The sequence below is a fragment of the Mytilus trossulus genome, chromosome 10, assembly GCF_036588685.1.
Source record: "Mytilus trossulus isolate FHL-02 chromosome 10, PNRI_Mtr1.1.1.hap1, whole genome shotgun sequence".
Classification (NCBI taxonomy): domain Eukaryota; kingdom Metazoa; phylum Mollusca; class Bivalvia; order Mytilida; family Mytilidae; genus Mytilus; species Mytilus trossulus.
In genome coordinates, this window is record NC_086382.1 from 46,851,985 (window position 1) to 46,869,716 (window position 17,732).

Here is a 17,732-nt window from a genome sequence, read left to right on the forward strand (position 1 = left end):
GCTCATCATTTTAAAATTTGTTTACCCTACTCAGATTTCTCTATTTATAACAGTTTTCAAATTAATTGATAAAACAAGTGATGAGAAAATGCTTGCCTTTGTTAACTCTATGATATGCATACAGAAGTGGAGTTGTTTTTTTGTTTTTTTTTGTATCAAAAGATCATATAGATCAATTTTGAAACAGTTTGCGATACAAGACATCCTATCACTGTCCTCTCATCCTGGAACTATATAAATTATAACCTTTAACCTATTTGCTCTAGATTGTTACATCAATTTGCCTAACAAAGAGGTAATACAACTGACAATTGATTAATTTGAATGATAATTCTATAACACTTAGACTTGCAGAAAGTACATGTCCAACAATGTACATATTTTACATACTAAAGCTGGCCTGTCTAGCTTCAAAGTATTCCATATATTGCTTCTGATCCATTCCTCTTGTTCTTAATTCGGCTCTCTATAAAAGACATTTATGATATGCAGAATAATATTGAAGATCCTAATTTTACATGTGTCAGTATGACATAAAATGTCCATAACCTGACAGTGACCAACACCCGGTGAAATGCAATAAAGCAGAATCAATGAAAGAGTAAATACAAATAAAAGACGAATTTGTCCAATGGACAAGGATGCAGTCCCCCCATGAAAATATGCAGGAGTTAATGTACTTACTCCAGACTATTGACCTTTTGTTTTCTTTGAAATGTAATGACATTTGTTTTTATATGTTGGGTGTTTAAAACAGCAAATTGTAACAGGCAGTAACATTAAAACAGTGAAAGTTATGCCTATAATTCCAACTTGATCTGTGTTTGGTTGTTATATAAGAATTGTGTTTATCGGTAATTCATATAGTTTCCCTTTGATCTTACTGCCTAATATTTTCAATATCAATGTACTGGCTGTATCACTGAAAATATTAGGCAATACATTGCGTGACGTCATTACATTGCTTGGCGTCATCATTATCAATAAACAGAATAATAGGTAGTTTCCGTTTTTGATACTGACTATATCATGTTGAATATCTTAACTTGCCCTAACGGGCTCGTCTAGATATTCCACATGATATAGTCAGTCTCAAAAACTCAACTACCTATTATTCTATACATATTTGGTTGTGCCAAATTAAATTCTAAGTCAAGAAACATCAATTCAATCAATCCTTTGAAAATTTGTAAATACTTGATGTAACAGTAACATACCAGCAATCTTTCATGTTTTATTTCATCTTTTTCATCAATATCTTCGAACAAGCTGATCAGTTCTCCTAAAAATACACCAAGATTATTTGAAATATACATGCCTATAAACAAGTTTTCTTGGTATGCCATAGAAAAATTTATAAGAGCAATACTATACGATCATTGAAACAAGAATTCAAGTTGTGAAATACTTCTTCCAAAAATGTGTACTCATAATACAAAGATGGCTATGCTTTATATCAGCAAACATAACAAAAATTAAATGCATCAGTACAAATTTCTTAAAAGGTCATCAGTTCAAGGCCTAATTCTGTCAGATAATAGGTCAGGTCCTCTCATTGACAAGTTTTCTCGAAGATCTTATATTTTGACAAATTTAAAGTCAGTCTTTAAAAGTTATCATTTGATCAATACATTAAGAATAATCACAAATGTATATTCTATTTTTAAAATTGAAAAAATCCTCATGACAATTAGGAAACTAGTTTGTTCAAACATATATGGCTCATATATTCTTTTACATCCAATAAACAATGCTAAAAAATCTAAATCTAAAACTATTTGAAATTACAGATATATATTATTGATAGCTCTCAGTCCATTAAGTTTTTGTGTCTGTTTATAAGGTATTGTAATATTTTGTGACATTTCATCTATAGTAGATGGGATGGTGTAAATGTATTATGAATATACTAGTGTTATTAGCTGTGGTTATTCCTTAAAATTAACCCCTTCTAGAATCCTTAGAACTCAGGAGATATAGTTTTATTGCAGATTCTCATTTCTGGGAAGGGCGACCTTTAAGAAGTGTAAAATTAAAAACAATTATGCCATTGTCAATTTAAAATGATAAAATTATATCAACAAATAGTGACACCCATGTTTTACAACGGCACAGAGTGTATCAACCTATAAAATACTACATTGCTTTTTATTGATTGCTACAGATAATAATCATCAAAAATACGAAATTAAAAATCCATATCATAATAAAGTCTCATTTCAGTACATGCTTCAAAAGTTTTAAAAGGATTTTAATCAGTGAAAAAATGCAAACATTTTTTTCTCTCTATATGAATACAACGATGACTAAGTAAAAAATCTTGAAGGCTGTATAGTTGCGGCTAAGCATTTATAGGCAAGTTGAAGTTCAACTTGCCTATAAATGCTTATATCCACTTTATCTGAACTTTGGTGGATAGTTGTCTCATATAACATCTCCTAATTCTAATATCAAACATTCTGACAGTACTTATAAATAGAACCTAATATCTTGTTCAAATTAACCTGGACTATGAAAACTAAATTTAATCAATAATATTCCCTTAAATACGAATGAACCAATCCCTTCCTTTTCTCATGCAATATTCTAAAGTCTTTGGTTATAAGTTACAACTTAACATGTGGAATAGAAAAGATATAATTATTAGTGATTCAGAGACAAGTATAACCCTTTTAGAACCTAGCTTTATCATCTGTATTAACATATGATTTTTAACTGGGTAATATAGATTTAAGACCTATATTATCATTACCCCTACTTGTAACCTGTCGACACAACCAGCCTTGCTCCTTATGGAGTTGTTATTCCCCAGGATTCGTTCTTACACTGCTTTGCATCATCTTAATTGTTTTATAAGAAGGGAGCTTCTGTAGCAAAACTGGTACTTTCTGTTGATCATATTCTTGTCACTATATTGAAAAGCTGCTCATCTTGTATCAGGAGAATATGTTCTTTAAGATTAAAGAAATCTACTTGTACCATTCCTGGGTCGCCTTATAATGATTAATTTATGATTGAGTTTAATTTTCCCTTATGGCTTGAAACAATTTGAAAAAGGTGTGACTCAGTCTACATGTTTTGTTATGCAGGCACAAACACATATGTGCCCTGAGAAACTTTTCCCCCAAGGGAATAACATGATAAATTTCAATATATTTACAATACAAATTTTGGCAATGAAACCTGATAATGAAAACCTACCTGTCTGGTCTATTGATGATAAGAAATCATGACACATTCTACTTCTCTTCTTAGCAGACGGAGGCTTGTCTGTAACAAAATATAAAATTATATGAGGGCAAGAACTTTTTTGAATCTTTGTAGTTTGTACATGTACCACCTTCAGGTTCAGACACAAAGATGAGGTATGAATTAAATGAACCATGCTGTAATCATAAGCTTAACAAAAACATAATTTGGACTAATGCCTAATGCAATTACAGGTTTTCCAAGATTACAGCATAAAACACAATATGAGATAAAAAAGGGGTAAAAAATAACCAAGTGATGCATTTTTCAAAACCAACCTGCAGAATAACACTTTGAGAACAATTTTCTAAGAATTCCTCATTTGCAACTTTACCAACAAATTCAACTTTCATTCATAATACCTAGCTAAAGACTATAACACTTGATAAAATTTTACCAAAGGAACTGAGGTAATTTCTTGAATTTAATAAAAGTGTGTCTTAGAAATTTCTATAAAAAATATCTTTCTTAGAATTTTTTTATTATGGGGGTGTTTAACGACCTAGAAAATGATTGAAGGTCGCTAACTCTGCATGGTTATCTAAGTTTCCTAGAACCTTACCCTTTTCTATGAAATCGGTAAAGAAATTAAGATTCTGTGATCACCTTGAAGTACTTATAACAATTCACATAAGACTTGTATAACACTAAATGACTGATAAACATTCAATAAAATTACACAATTCTTGGTAAATCTGATAAAAAACGGTAAACATTTTTTTATTTCGATCTTAAACTAATTGAATCTGCCATAGTAGAATCATAAGGAGATGTACAATTGTTATCATGATTCTATTATCGTTCTATATAACATGTCTTGGGACCTAATAATAAAGAAATTTTCATACCATGGATTTCCTGGAAATACAAACAGAATGTAATAATCAGGTCAACTATTTTTTTTTCTCTATATACTGGTATTTTACAGCGATTTGATTGTAAGTGTTTTCTCCATCTATATATATTGTTGTTTATTGAAAATAATGTCCAATAATCATTGGTTTCATGTAATCAAACTGTTCAACTGTACGAAGATTTTACCGAACAACTGTTAAAGCAGAAAAATCACAGTCAAGGTTACTAAGTATGGTCAACTTTAAGTTTTGACAAACTGAAACACTCCTATTTGAAAAGAATGAAATTAATTAAGAATGAAATTTATTATGCAAGCAGTCCATCCATTTAGTGTGATAACAGAAACATCTTGACATTTAAATATATAACGGGCAACAACCCTAAGAGAATCATTTTTGTCGAGCCTTCGACTTTAGTCGAAAAAGCGAGACTAAGCGATCCTACATTCCATCGGCGGCGGTGTCGTCGGCGGCGTCAACAAATATTCACTCTGTGGTTAAAGTTTTTGAAATTTTAATAACTTTCTTAAACTACTGGATTTCTACCAAACTTGGACAGAAGCTTGTTTATGATCATTAGATAGTATCCAGAAGTAAATTTTGTAAAAATAAAATTCCATTTTTTCCATATTTTACTTGTAAATGGACTTAGTTTTTCTGCGGGGAAACATTACATTCACTCTGTGGTTAAAGTTTTTAAAATTTTAATAACTTTCTTAAACTATTCTGGGTTTGTACCAAACTTGGACAGAAGCTTGTTTATGATCATAAGATAGTATCCAGAAGTAAATTTTGTAAAAAAATAAATCCATTTTTTCCATATTTTACTTTTTAATGGACTTAGTTTTTCTGCGGGGAAACATTATATTCACTCTGTGGTTAAAGTTTTTAAAATTTTAATAATTTTCTTAAACTATCCTGGGTTTGTACCGAAATTGGACAGAAGCTTATTTATGATCATAAGATAGTATCCAGAAGTAAATTTTGAAAGAAAAAAAAAATGCACTTTTTCCGTATTTTACTTTTTAAATGGACTTAGATTTTCTTTCAGTTAACATACATACCTGTAAAGTCTGCAGTTAAAGTTTTTAAAGCATGTATTAGATTCATAAACTATGCTGGATTTTTACCAAACTTGGACAGTAGCTTCTTACAATCAAAAGATTGTATCAAGAGGAATATTTTTATTGATTTTTTTTCCTCGTTTTTGTTGAGCCTGCGATTTACAGCAGTAGGCGAGACACTGGGTTCCGCGGAACCCTTACAAATTTTTATAAAACTTAACAGAGTTCTGAAATATGCTTTCAGATAGGTACAAGCCTGACAATGTTTGAGTTTGCCTATGTCAGCTTTCTGCAACCTTTTTTGCCAGAATCCAATTAATACCTAATAGCAAAATGTATGATTTTCTTAAAAGATACCATGCAACTATGTATAGCTATGATGTTGGTTTTTTTTTGTCATTTTCATTCATAATTTTCATTAAATTTTGTATTGACTGTTTTTAATTCAACACCAACCTTTTGTAATAATTCTATAAGGTTCATGGGATCAACATAGGAAGTTTTGAAACTTCTTTTTAGAATTTACACTCATAAAATGATTTTGGACAAGTTTGGTTCCATTCATTTTTTTTTGGTTCTTCAACATTTTTATTAATATCTTGGCAAACTGAAAATTTGAGAACAAGTGCAATGCAATTTCTGATAAAATCTATATTTTCATGGGGCATAACTCTTGGAAATAAAAGAGGAATGTGTCTTTTGATAAACGTTTGTGTCTTGCTCAAGGTTTGAATCCAAAACAGGACAACCAGAAAGACAGAAAGATGTAGACAGAAAGGACAGACAATCAGGGGTAAAATTTATGCCTCTGTCGCATACAGAAGGAGCATAAAAAAGCTTAACTTTTAACTAATTCAGTATAGTTCATTTCATAATTCTATCTAAATTATAATATGTAAAATATAGGAACTTTCAATTATATCCCACATGACTGAAACAGTCAATCATGCAGCTTAATTTTTCTGTATGTATTTTAAAACTAAATATTATTTTCAGAACTGCATCAAGAGTTTTAAATTTCAGACAGCAGTAACAACAATTTAATATGAATTATTAATTCAAAGTAACAGGATACAGCTGTTAAATGATATGCCATAGCATTCTCAAATTTCTAGTAATAAATATTTATATGATCTAAATATTGTTTTAACTTCCAAGAACATTTTTATCAGAAATGAAATCAGGTTGTTTTTATAATTCTTTCTAGTTCATAATACACAAAATTTTAGATTTCAGCTGTATAACTGTAACTATTTCAAATACTAACAATTAATTCCAATGACATTTTTTTTTTATTTTTTCTTAAAAATTAAGAGTGTATAAAAAACAAAAACATGAACACAACAGTTCAAATTTCTCCTAAAACATGGTTATACATGTTACAACAATATTAATAGTTTTGCTTGTCATTCTTATCTACTGTGGATTCATTTATTTTCGTTGATACCAATTTTCATGGTTTGAGAAAAAATTACATGTTCTTGGATATTTAAATTAGTGGTTCCCCAGTACCCACGAAATCCACGAAAATTGGTATCCAACGAATATTAATGAATCCACAGTAAGTAGGAACATGATCTTCACTGTCATTTTGATTTTTTTGCATATTTGTCTATAGAATTTCTCTTAGTTATCAAGGTAGAATATTTTCATTTTACAATATTAAAAATAAGATGTGGTATGATTGCCAATGAGACAACTCTTCACCAGAGACCAAATGACACAGAAATTAACAAATATAGGCCACCATACGTCCTGCAACAATTTCTCTTTCTTCAATCAAGATGTGCCTGTACTTATTCTTCCTTTTGCTCTGAGTGCAGTTTTCTGTTTCACAAGTATAAAGTCATCTTGGTACTTGTGAAACTGGAGATATTACAGCTTTATTACAATATTTATCCATACCTGGGGTTTCTGGACTTTCTTCTTCTTCTCCACCTTTCAATGCTATGGCTTTTAGATCTTTCAGTCCCATATACTGAAGAAATCTTTTCAGTTTTATCTGTAATGCATACAAAAACTCAAATCTTTCCAATTTCAATGCAACATATTTATATCTGTCCAAATCCAAAATCTGGATATTTTAAACTAAGATAAAAGACATGCTATAATTTTCAGAAGCAAACCCAGTATTTTATTGTTAGAAAGGCAATATGTTTCATAATTTAAACAAAGTACTCTGATAAAACTAAGATCTTTAAATTAGGTTTACTGACCATTTTGGTTGTCATGTGATTATGGGTTGTTGGTGTTGTTGTCTCATTGACATTTGCATATTATCTTATTCTAATTTTCAGGAAATCAGGTACATGTATTTTACATTCTAATAACATTATTTTTATGTTCCAATTCCTGAAATCATCCTCAAATCTGGCTTCTCACAATTGTGTTAATTTTTCAACCACTTCTTTGACCCTTCAAAAGCACCTGAGATCAACCTTGGTTTTTAAGGGATTCACATAGCTCGATCAGTCTGGAGTTTTCTATGTTGTGTTTTGTGTACCGTTGTCTTTCGTCTTATTTGTTTTATTAATTATTTTTTTTGTCATGGACTTGTCAGTTTGTATTTGGTAGAATTCACCTCTCTTTTAGTACAATTCAATTGTTTATAAACTAATACATGTAATATACAAAACACAGGTTAATACTTTATCTTTCCTTAATAAAAACAAGAACTCTTCTAATCCTATAAATCTGGCATTCCTCATGATGGCCACATCCATTGCTTGATACAACTGTAAATACAATATATCTGTCAGTGATCTCTGTACATCATTTATAATATGTGGGTCTCATTGGGGTATAAGCGTGATGCAGGATTGCCGATTTTTTGTAAGCGTGACGCGTGAAAACGGGAAATGAGGTCTTGCGGGATCCGGGAAATGACAAAATAAATGAGAATTGCTTCGTACATAGTGTAAGTGGGAAACGGGAATCTGACAAAACAGTAAGCGGGATCCGGGATCGGAACCCCCCAATGAGACCCTCTAATATGAGGATAGGATCTCTATCTGTGCAGTTCAATTGTTCATTTTGTACCATACTCCACAATTTACCATTTATCATAGTCCGCAAATAGTCAAAAGATAATATAAGGACCTATAAAGAGCTACAATTTCATAGCTAGAATACAAAGGGATTTGTCTGATTATCTCTTTCTATTGATTGTTCAACAATAATTCTTTATAAAGATTGGACTTATTTGGTAATTTTACAGTGAGACTGTCATCTAGATTGGAGAACCTTGAATGTTGAAAAAATATTAATGAGAATAACATGATCCTTGTTATAATGTCAATAATACTCATTAGTTTCAGGATTTAGGACTGTGAATGTCAGTGGTCAGAGATTTCTCCTAACAAGAGTACACTGATTACAAATCTTACTTCTTTAATTGTTGTACTTTAACACTAAAAGTAGCCAAATTGTTTTCAATTTCATAACCCCTCAGGAATATTTATTAAAGAAGGGAGGACAACAAAATAACTTTTTGACGCTATGAATTTGAAAAAAAAAATATAATTATATCTATCAACTATCAATTTTCAGATACTTGGAAAACATAACATTATCAGCTACAAATTATTCAAATTAAGCTTAAAGCCTTGTGTCCTAATCTTAATTGCCTTGTTTTTCATGTTTCTTGTAGAATTTACTATCTTATGTGTTTACAAATGTTTTCAAAATATGTTGAAGCACTGATTCAATTATTATTATGGGTAGAGCATTTGATAAATCATTAGTTTTTAACCAACATTTGTAACTTGTTAGCTTATATGGGTACAAATGTATTAGTAATAGTACATTTTGATCCTTAGTCTTATTACGTTTCAAATAATGTGCATTTTCTTTTCTCTTTATAAGGTAAAGAAATGGGGTAGGACTGACAATGAAACAACTACCCACATTTATGCAAGGAAAAGGGATGTACACAACCACAAATTCATCAATATGTAGGAATCTAAAAGAAGTAACAGGAATTATAGATCAGATTCTTTGTCCTATATATCTGACAACCAGATGCTCCGCAGGGCGCAGCTTTATACGACCGCAGAGGTTGAACTCTGAATGGTTGGAGCAAGTATGGACACAACATTCAAGCTGGATTCAGCTCTAAATTTGGATTGTGATTAAAAAGTTGACACAGCATAGGTTTCTGACACAGAATGGATGTGGTCTAATGAACTTAAAATTTTTGTTTTGCCTTTGAGCAATTCACTATGCTGTTGAATATTAATCCTCTCAAAAAAATGTTTGAAAAATTTTCTTTTTATTTATGAAATTTCAAATGAGAAAAATTGATTTTTTTTTTATTTTATCAGTTGGTAGTAAAAGTGAATATACATTGTATATTGTATAAAACATTGATTTAGGTTGATTCAACTACTATTCTGGACAAAGAAAGATAACTCCAATTGAAATTTCTTGCTATTGCACAATATTGTGCAATTAGATATTTCTTGCTATTGCACAAGACTGTGCAATTGAAAACACTTGCTATTGCACAATACTGACCAAAACTCCCAAAATCAATACCAACCTTCCTTTTATGGTCATAAACATTGTGTCTTAATTTCATTGATTTCTATTTACTTAAACTAAAGTTATTGTGCGAAAACCAAGAATAATGCTTATTTGGGCCCTTTTTTGGCCCCTAATTCCTAAACTGTTGGAACCAAAACTCCCAAAATCAATCCTAACCTTTTTTTTTGTGGTCATAAACCTTGTGTCAAAATTTCATAGATTTCAATTAACTTAAACTAAAGTTGTGGTGCGAAAACCAAGAAAATGCTTATTTGGGCCCTTTTTGGCCTTATAATTCCTAAAATGTTTGGACCAAAACTCCCAAAATCAATCCCAACCTTCCTTTCGTAGTCATAAACCTTGTGTTAAAATTTCATAGATTTCTATTCACTTTTACTTAAGTTAGAGTGCAAAAACTGAAAGAATTCGGACAACGACAACTACGACGACGCCAACGTGATAGCAATATACGACGAAAAGTATAAAAATTATGACCGTACTTTTTAAAGAAATTTCAATTCTTTTAATTTTCAAATTTTGGCTTACATAAATGGCTCTTATCATAATGTCTTCAATATGGAGGATAAGTAAAATGTAAAAAAAAAAGAGTAAAATCTTGGAAATGAAAGTGTTCATACATGAACTTGAACATCAATGATAGATCAATGCATTTACACGAAAGCAGACATTTCTAGGTTGGAAAGATATAGATTCTAACACTGCATCAAGTATGTTACAATATTTATCCACTCGAGACACTTAATTTTTCAAACTTAAAACATGAGGCTGGCTGAGTTTTAAATATTCAATATCTAACTGTTGAGAGCAGATAAATATTGTATTGCATAAGATCTGGTGGTGGAATCTATTTCTCTAATGATTCACTTTAGACGATAATGCAACAATCTTCATCCTTCTTTTCGAACAACCTGCAAAAAGATGTTCTTTCTACAGGACGCCATCAAGCATTATGTTACATTTTTTCATGACGTCAAAATAGGAATTTCAGAGGAAAGCAATATATTTTGATGTCATAAACAAATTATGACCAATGAAGAACTTATATACTAAAAAAGTTGATTAATAAAAATAATCAACAGGTCAGGAAAGTCATTCATTGAGGAAGAATTTTCAGGGAAACCTGGGTAAATTACCAAAGAAATCATCTGTTGTTTAACAATCTCCTCAACCAGGACTGCTGTATCATACAATGGCTTCCTACAGTCTCCAAACCCATACCTAGAAACAGACAAAATAAATACCATTCATTACAAGTAACATGGTTGATTGTAGTTTGCTTAATGTCCCATGGCAAATATTTTATCATATTCAGGATGATATTGACCTTTTGATTGATTGATTGATTGATTGTTGTTTGCTTAACGTCCTGTGGCAAATATTGACCTTTTGTTTATTATAAGTAATGATGCAATTTGAAAGTTTAATTATGCTTTTAAACTTCTTAAATTAGATAAAACTTAGCAAGCAAGGGATAAAATTCAATTCTATAGTTCTGTTCAACATATATTTTTCAGCGAAAATAGTTGTGAATTAAGATACTATAAAATTTGAATACGGCTAATATGTTTGTTTTGTTTTTTTCTGGTTTTTTTTTTCTAATTTGATAATAATAAAAAAATTAAAGCACTCTCTTAACAAATGAGTTTCTCTTTTTCAACTCATTTCAAACTAAAATCTAACACCTAAAAAAGTTGCAAGGAAAAGTTCAATGCCAATGAAATACAATTCCTTTTTTATTAGATCATATGATACTCCAATGCCACATTTATGGGGTGATTTTTATTTATTTGGCATGTTGGTTACACAGTGTTATATTCCTATTAAGAATTAATGAAGACAAATAATTGTCAAATAAAATCCTAGAAATAAAATTGTTGTGACATTTTTTTTTTTTAATCTCAAAATGAATTGACATTTGTAATTTAAGAAATAAGGAAAATATAAATTACAATACATTGCAAATGACCTTTTCAATGGTTTAATATGAACCTCTTGCTGACATGAGAACTTGGAAGAGGTAGTTGAGATTAAACAAAACATGTTTAATCCATCCCACATTTTAGCACATGTCCCAAGTCAGGAGCCAGTTTATTCTTTCTTAGTCTTGTATATGTTTTAATTTTAGCTCATTTATATGTTCTGAGTGAGGAGTTAAGTATCACATCCATTTTAACAGAACTAGTGCACATTTATGTTTAGGGACCAGCTGATGCCCACTCAATGCTTCTTGATTTTTAATTGCTGTGTGAAGACCCATTTATGGCCTTTGGCTTTTTTTTTCTTAGGTCGGATTGTTGTCTCTTTGACATTATTTCTCAATAAAGCCACTTATTGCAAAATGATGTTTCATTTACATCTCGTCTTCTTATTTTGGATAATGAATGAATGGCCTACAAAAGAGATAAGGTGGAGAAGTAAAGGTAACTCATAATATTTTCTGTTTAGGGGGTGGGGATTATATTCTGTCTGTGCAGACATTAAGATATTTAAATACCAAAATATTTTATATGAGCTTTTGTATGCTCTTTTTTATTTCTTTTGTTCTCTTTTCTCTCAATTCTTTCCTTTTTCTCTGTCTTTTCTTTTCTTCTTCACATCTTTCTTATATATAATTAAATATCTGTATACTAATGAAACCAAGGGAGACAAATCTTCCCAAAAACCAATGTAATTACTACGGAGGAGTTGAAAATTGTACTCTATAGTTGAGGTAGGATGGATTCAGTGTGGGAAAGTTAATAGTGTGGTATATTGTGTCACTTGTTTCAGAAGGCCATGTATAAGTACATGTAATTGGTCAATCTGTTAGCAAATAAATACAGCATTGTTGAATAACATTAATATGCTCAACTTTCTGGTATACTGTAATCAATATAAACATTTTGACTCAGAATTATCACAAAATACCCAGTAGCGGATCCAGGGGGGTTCCAGGGTTGGAACCCAATTTTTTTAACGATCAATGCATTTGAATGGGCTCATATAGCTGTAAAACCAGCTTTGTCCTGGGTTGGAACCCCCCCTTTAAAAATGGCTTGATTCTCCGCCCTCATGACATACAAGATCTGTATAAATTCTATATTGTACAATCCTAAAGGAAGTAAAATGAAGAATAATGTTTGTCTTTCAGAGTAGGAATATATTATTAAAATGCCTCTATACCTGTGGTTGGCAATAGAGAAATGTTAATTCAGAAATAGGAGACTGGTAAAATTGACTTTTGATTTTTTTTTCTAAATAAAGGAGAACATGTAGGTTTATTTGTCATTTTATATAGCTCTTTATATTCGTAGCGCATGCACAAAGTGTCCATTAGCATCATGGGGTCTTCTTTGAAATATTATCCCTATTTAGCAAACATCAAAAGGTACCATCATGACATATATAATACAGCATTTTGATGAAACATGGATACATTTCCTTTTAACATTGCCTGAATAGTTTCTGAGATGACCTTTAAACACAATGAAACACAATTCTACTAATCTTTTTAACCTTAAACTGACAGTTAATACAGACAAATACCACACTTAAATTAACAACTAATCTTAAATGTAGGCACAATTTTTGATTTTTTTCTATTTATTATACTGTTCTAGTTTTCAGACAAATTATGACAATGTATTTCAGAGCAATAAAACAGACAAGTAACTTAATGAAATAAAATACTGAAATCTGCTTCAAGCAAATCAATGTGATATAGAATTAAATACTGCGTAAATCAAACCAGTGCAATTGTACTTAACTACTAAAAATACTTCACTCTTTTTGTACTGAAGCAATATTCAACGAAGAGGCGGGATTCGGTTTTATTGTGTGGCAACATTTGTATATATTTCATACAGAAAATACCCAAAAGTCAGCTTGTAATGATATTTAACATTGCAATATAAACAGTGTGGCTGATCCAGAAATATTCATAACTGGGTGCACACTGCCTGCCTAAGAGGGCTTCTCATCACGCTTCATTGATTCCCTATGGTGTCAGACCACCAATTATAAATCCCTATCTGTTCAACCAAATTTTGCAATTTCCACAGCTTTCTAAAAATTTTACCTTAAGTTTAACTTCATAGAAACCAGGTATATCCTGAATTGTACATGTTTCAGCTTTCTACATGCCAATTTTCAGCATACCTTTAAAGCCTTCTAACAAAATAACTGACCTTTAAATAGAAGTACTCCAAAACAAAAACCTGGTTTTCAGGAAATCTAAAATTAGCATACTATGGAGCGCATTAATCCTCAATTTTTAATGCAAACTCATAGACAAGTAAATTTTGGCTCAAAATGATCTAGATATATTTATCTTTCACCCAAAGTTTCATTTTTGCAAATTTGTTTGTTAGTTTAAGTAAACAAGGACATCAAAAGCACTATTTTGTGTCAGAGTAGGTCTACTTTTACATACGTTCTAAATTGGACGGAGTAATTGGTGGTCTGACACCTTAAATCAACCAAAATTTTTCCACAAAAAGGTCTTATTTTGGTCTCAACTGAGTGAGTTTGAGAGATAGAAGTCTTGACATTTTTGCCCTGTTACATTTTTGGTTGGACAATTTTGTCTAGGTGAGCTGAATTAGAGAGCCTGTGTTGACCGCTCCCCTTGGTATAAATGTGCATATATTCAACAAATTACACTCTTCGAACGAAAATAAAGCTCTCTGTTTTGTATTGGTGATCATTTAGTCTGTTTGGTTTCTCTCTGTATCTTCTTCAGCTTTTGCTCAAAATACAAAAGAGGGTTTAGACCAATCACTACTGTAGAGATACTGTGACAGTATAATACTATGTCAACAAGATTTAATTTTTCAGTAGATCTTTGTTCATGCCCTGCTGATCATATATATATATATATATATATCGTAATTTTTTAAATATAAGGGGAAAATGCAGAAAATTGGTTAAAATTGTCTTCAAAGGGCAACAACTCCAATAGAGTCGACTGATGATATTGACAATGCAGACTTAACTATAGAACTTGTTTTGCTGATCAATGTTGCAATTTAACACTTCACTCAATCTATCTGTTATATTCTTCAAGATAATAGTTGACAATTTTTTATATTTTAAGGGCAATTAAACACCTACATAAAAATTGTCTAACAAGTTTGATGTAAAATGTCAAATATTCTCTAGTTTATTATAATGTTTTCAAAATAATACCAGACAAAACTTGCATTTTACCTCTGTTTTCTTTTTAGCAATGTCAGTCATCTTCTTTTTTAGACTGCATGGGTGATCTGGAAAATTTCTTAAAATTCAGAGAACCCAATCATGAGTGTGGTCAAATTTGGTTAAATTTGGCCCAGTTAAGTTTCAGATGAGAAGAGTTTTGTCAAATCTAAGGACAATGGAAGAGGACAGATGCCAAGTGACACAAATGCTCACTTGGCCCTTTGGGACAGGTGAGTTATAAAATGTCATAAAAACCTTGAAAAGTCTAATATTTTTGGTTGTAATTTACAACACCATCAAAGTTTGCCTTCAGACCTGACACCTAGAGATATGGAATGCACAGGTCTGTATTATGTCTGGTTACTTATATAGTGATAATTTTATTTATTTGTGAAGAATTTTCCTAGAAAGTAACAGCCTTTTATGTCTCATTATAAAAGCAGCAGACAATTCTCCCGAGGGGTATATTATCAGGAAATATCTACAAATATTACACAGAACACTGCAATGAATAAATCAATCTTATTAATATCAGATCAAATGGTTACAATTTATTTCAAAATATTCATTAATTTCAATAAAAATCTGCAGTTTTTTCTCCCTAAATGGCAGCTGCATTTCCAATGCTAATTTGAAAACAAATTAATGCACAAAAAAATAAAAATAATAATTAAAGTTAACAAAGGTGCTGCATCATAAAGGATTCATGATATAACATCTTTATAGTATCATAAAATACTAAATCATTTAGAGGACTGTTATTGTAAACAGTATTGTATTGTATTGTGTATCTTTCACCCCTCATTTAAAACATCTATGTGCATTTACAAATAGGATTGACAGAAACCTTATATTAGAATCAAACTTGTGCTTATGTTAATCTGAGTCCTTGGCCTTGGCACTGTTGTTGAGGAGCTATATCTTATTAATCCCCTTCAACTTTCTCTGGTAAAGTAATAGCTATACTAAGGTCAAAATCAACATTTTACTTGAAATTTCTTGTAAAGGAAATTAAGAATATACTTTTGTATATGGTTTAGAGGTCTGAACAGCAGTGGAGATATGTAACATTGTGATATCACTGGTGCTTGGGCATGATCCAACGAAACACAAGAGTGCACACTGAAAAATATCTAGCCTGATTTAATGATCCTGATTGAATTTACTTTGAAAGTCTCGAAGAAAAAGGTTATACAACCAATATTACATAAAATTCACATGATCAATTTTACCAATTTTATTAATGGGGATGAGGGGTGGGGGCCTCAGATCCCTATGGACAAAACCACAGGCTAACTTGCAAGGTCTTGTCATCACTACTAGTATGTCTTACTTTTACAAAGTTATAATGAAAAGATCCCAGGATGATTATACATGTATAACAGCAAACCATACCCATACCTAAACATTATCAAGTTTCAGACCAAATATAAAACCATTTTCTTGCATACAGAAGAAGATTGAGGAATGCTTTCCTTGTACCACAAGTTGATTAATTTCCAACCATTAGCAAACAGGATGTGGATGCATGGCTAACGTAAAAGGTGTCTCTTGTGGACAGTTGTCTCATTGTCAATCATACCACATCTTCTTTATTATATAACAGGCTCAGAACATCATCAAGCTACAGATCATTCCCTTTCAAAGAAGCTATTAAAGAAATGCTGAACAAACTTTTTCTTCTGAAGATCTTTCAGATGGATTGAGTCCAGAAATTAGTATTTCACAGCTTCACTCACAGTGAGGAAGATCAAAACCATTGCAATTCTTTGTTATGTTATAATTGCCTGCTTTAAAATTACCACAAAATCTGACATGGTCTTTTTCAAGTGGCATAAATTCAGGAAAAAATTCTTCTTTTTTTTTTTAGATATCTATCTGTTGCACTTAATTTCTTGTGCAGCCATTATGAATAGTTCTTCATAATGCATAAATATTGAAAACAAGAATAACCGTCTAGACCAAACATTGAATAGTATAATAATTTATTTAACTTTAATTCATTACCAATGTGTTGGAATGTTATTGTTGCTTTCAGCTGGGAATTATGATTATTTTTCAATTCAAGATTTGTAAGGTATACATGGTACTTTAAAACTCCATAACTTTATTTACTTTAAGGGGAAATGATTTGGTGTATCATGTAAGATCTAGAAGATGTGGTATGAGTATCAATGAGACAACTCTCCATCTAAGTCAAAATTTATAAAAGTAAATCATTATAGGTCAATTTAGTACCGTCTTCATACACAGCCTGACTTAGAACAGGTGCAAACAATTGCAGCCTGTTTAAACATTTTAATGTACCAGACCTTCACCCTTATCTAAAACAATAGTGTAACATCACAATATAGAAAGAAACACTAAAAAATATCAATTCTACACAGCAGATTATTCACAAGCTGAAATATCTTCTAAGTATGAACTCTATATAGTAGAATTTATGAGCAGAAATATACTCTTAAGACTTTTGAAGATATAAATCTTGGATTATTCAATGTATGCAAAATGTACTGCAGCAAAATATAATTGATGAACTGTATACCTGTATCACCTATATACCTAAATGATGTACAGCTCTAACTAAAATCAATAAGGCTAAGAAATGAAAACCTAATTATTCAGTCAAAAGTACAAGTTCATTGACAAAGAAAAGCCTTTAAGAACTAATTTCCCACAATAGATTTCACAGCCATTAACTGACCTTCAGTCTGTCCGACACAATAACATTATCTATGGCAGTGGCATCTTAAACAAACAGTTATTAGGTATTGCCTACAGTCATCATTAATTCTTGCCCTCTCATTTTTTTTTATCAATTAAACATTTCATACTTCATGGG

The 17,732-nt window shown here is 31.0% G+C and overlaps 1 protein-coding gene across 18 annotated transcripts in view; it reads right to left on the bottom strand.

Annotated features, from left to right (window-relative positions):
* LOC134687489 (transcription initiation protein SPT3 homolog) overlaps positions 1–17,732 on the bottom strand; it is a 67,235-nt gene that overhangs the window by 10,880 nt on the left and 38,623 nt on the right. For 16 of the 18 annotated variants that reach the window (XM_063547828.1, XM_063547841.1, XM_063547829.1 and 13 more), the window contains 6 exons: positions 10,846–10,930; positions 7,816–7,902; positions 7,073–7,169; positions 3,202–3,270; positions 1,218–1,282; positions 391–466 (listed from right to left, as the gene is read on the bottom strand). In XM_063547828.1, the coding sequence (XP_063403898.1) occupies positions 391–466; positions 1,218–1,282; positions 3,202–3,270; positions 7,073–7,169; positions 7,816–7,902; positions 10,846–10,930 (479 nt within the window). The remainder of the gene's footprint in view (positions 1–390; positions 467–1,217; positions 1,283–3,201; positions 3,271–7,072; positions 7,170–7,815; positions 7,903–10,845; positions 10,931–17,732) is intronic. The other 2 variants (XM_063547842.1, XM_063547847.1) reach the window with 1 other exon arrangement.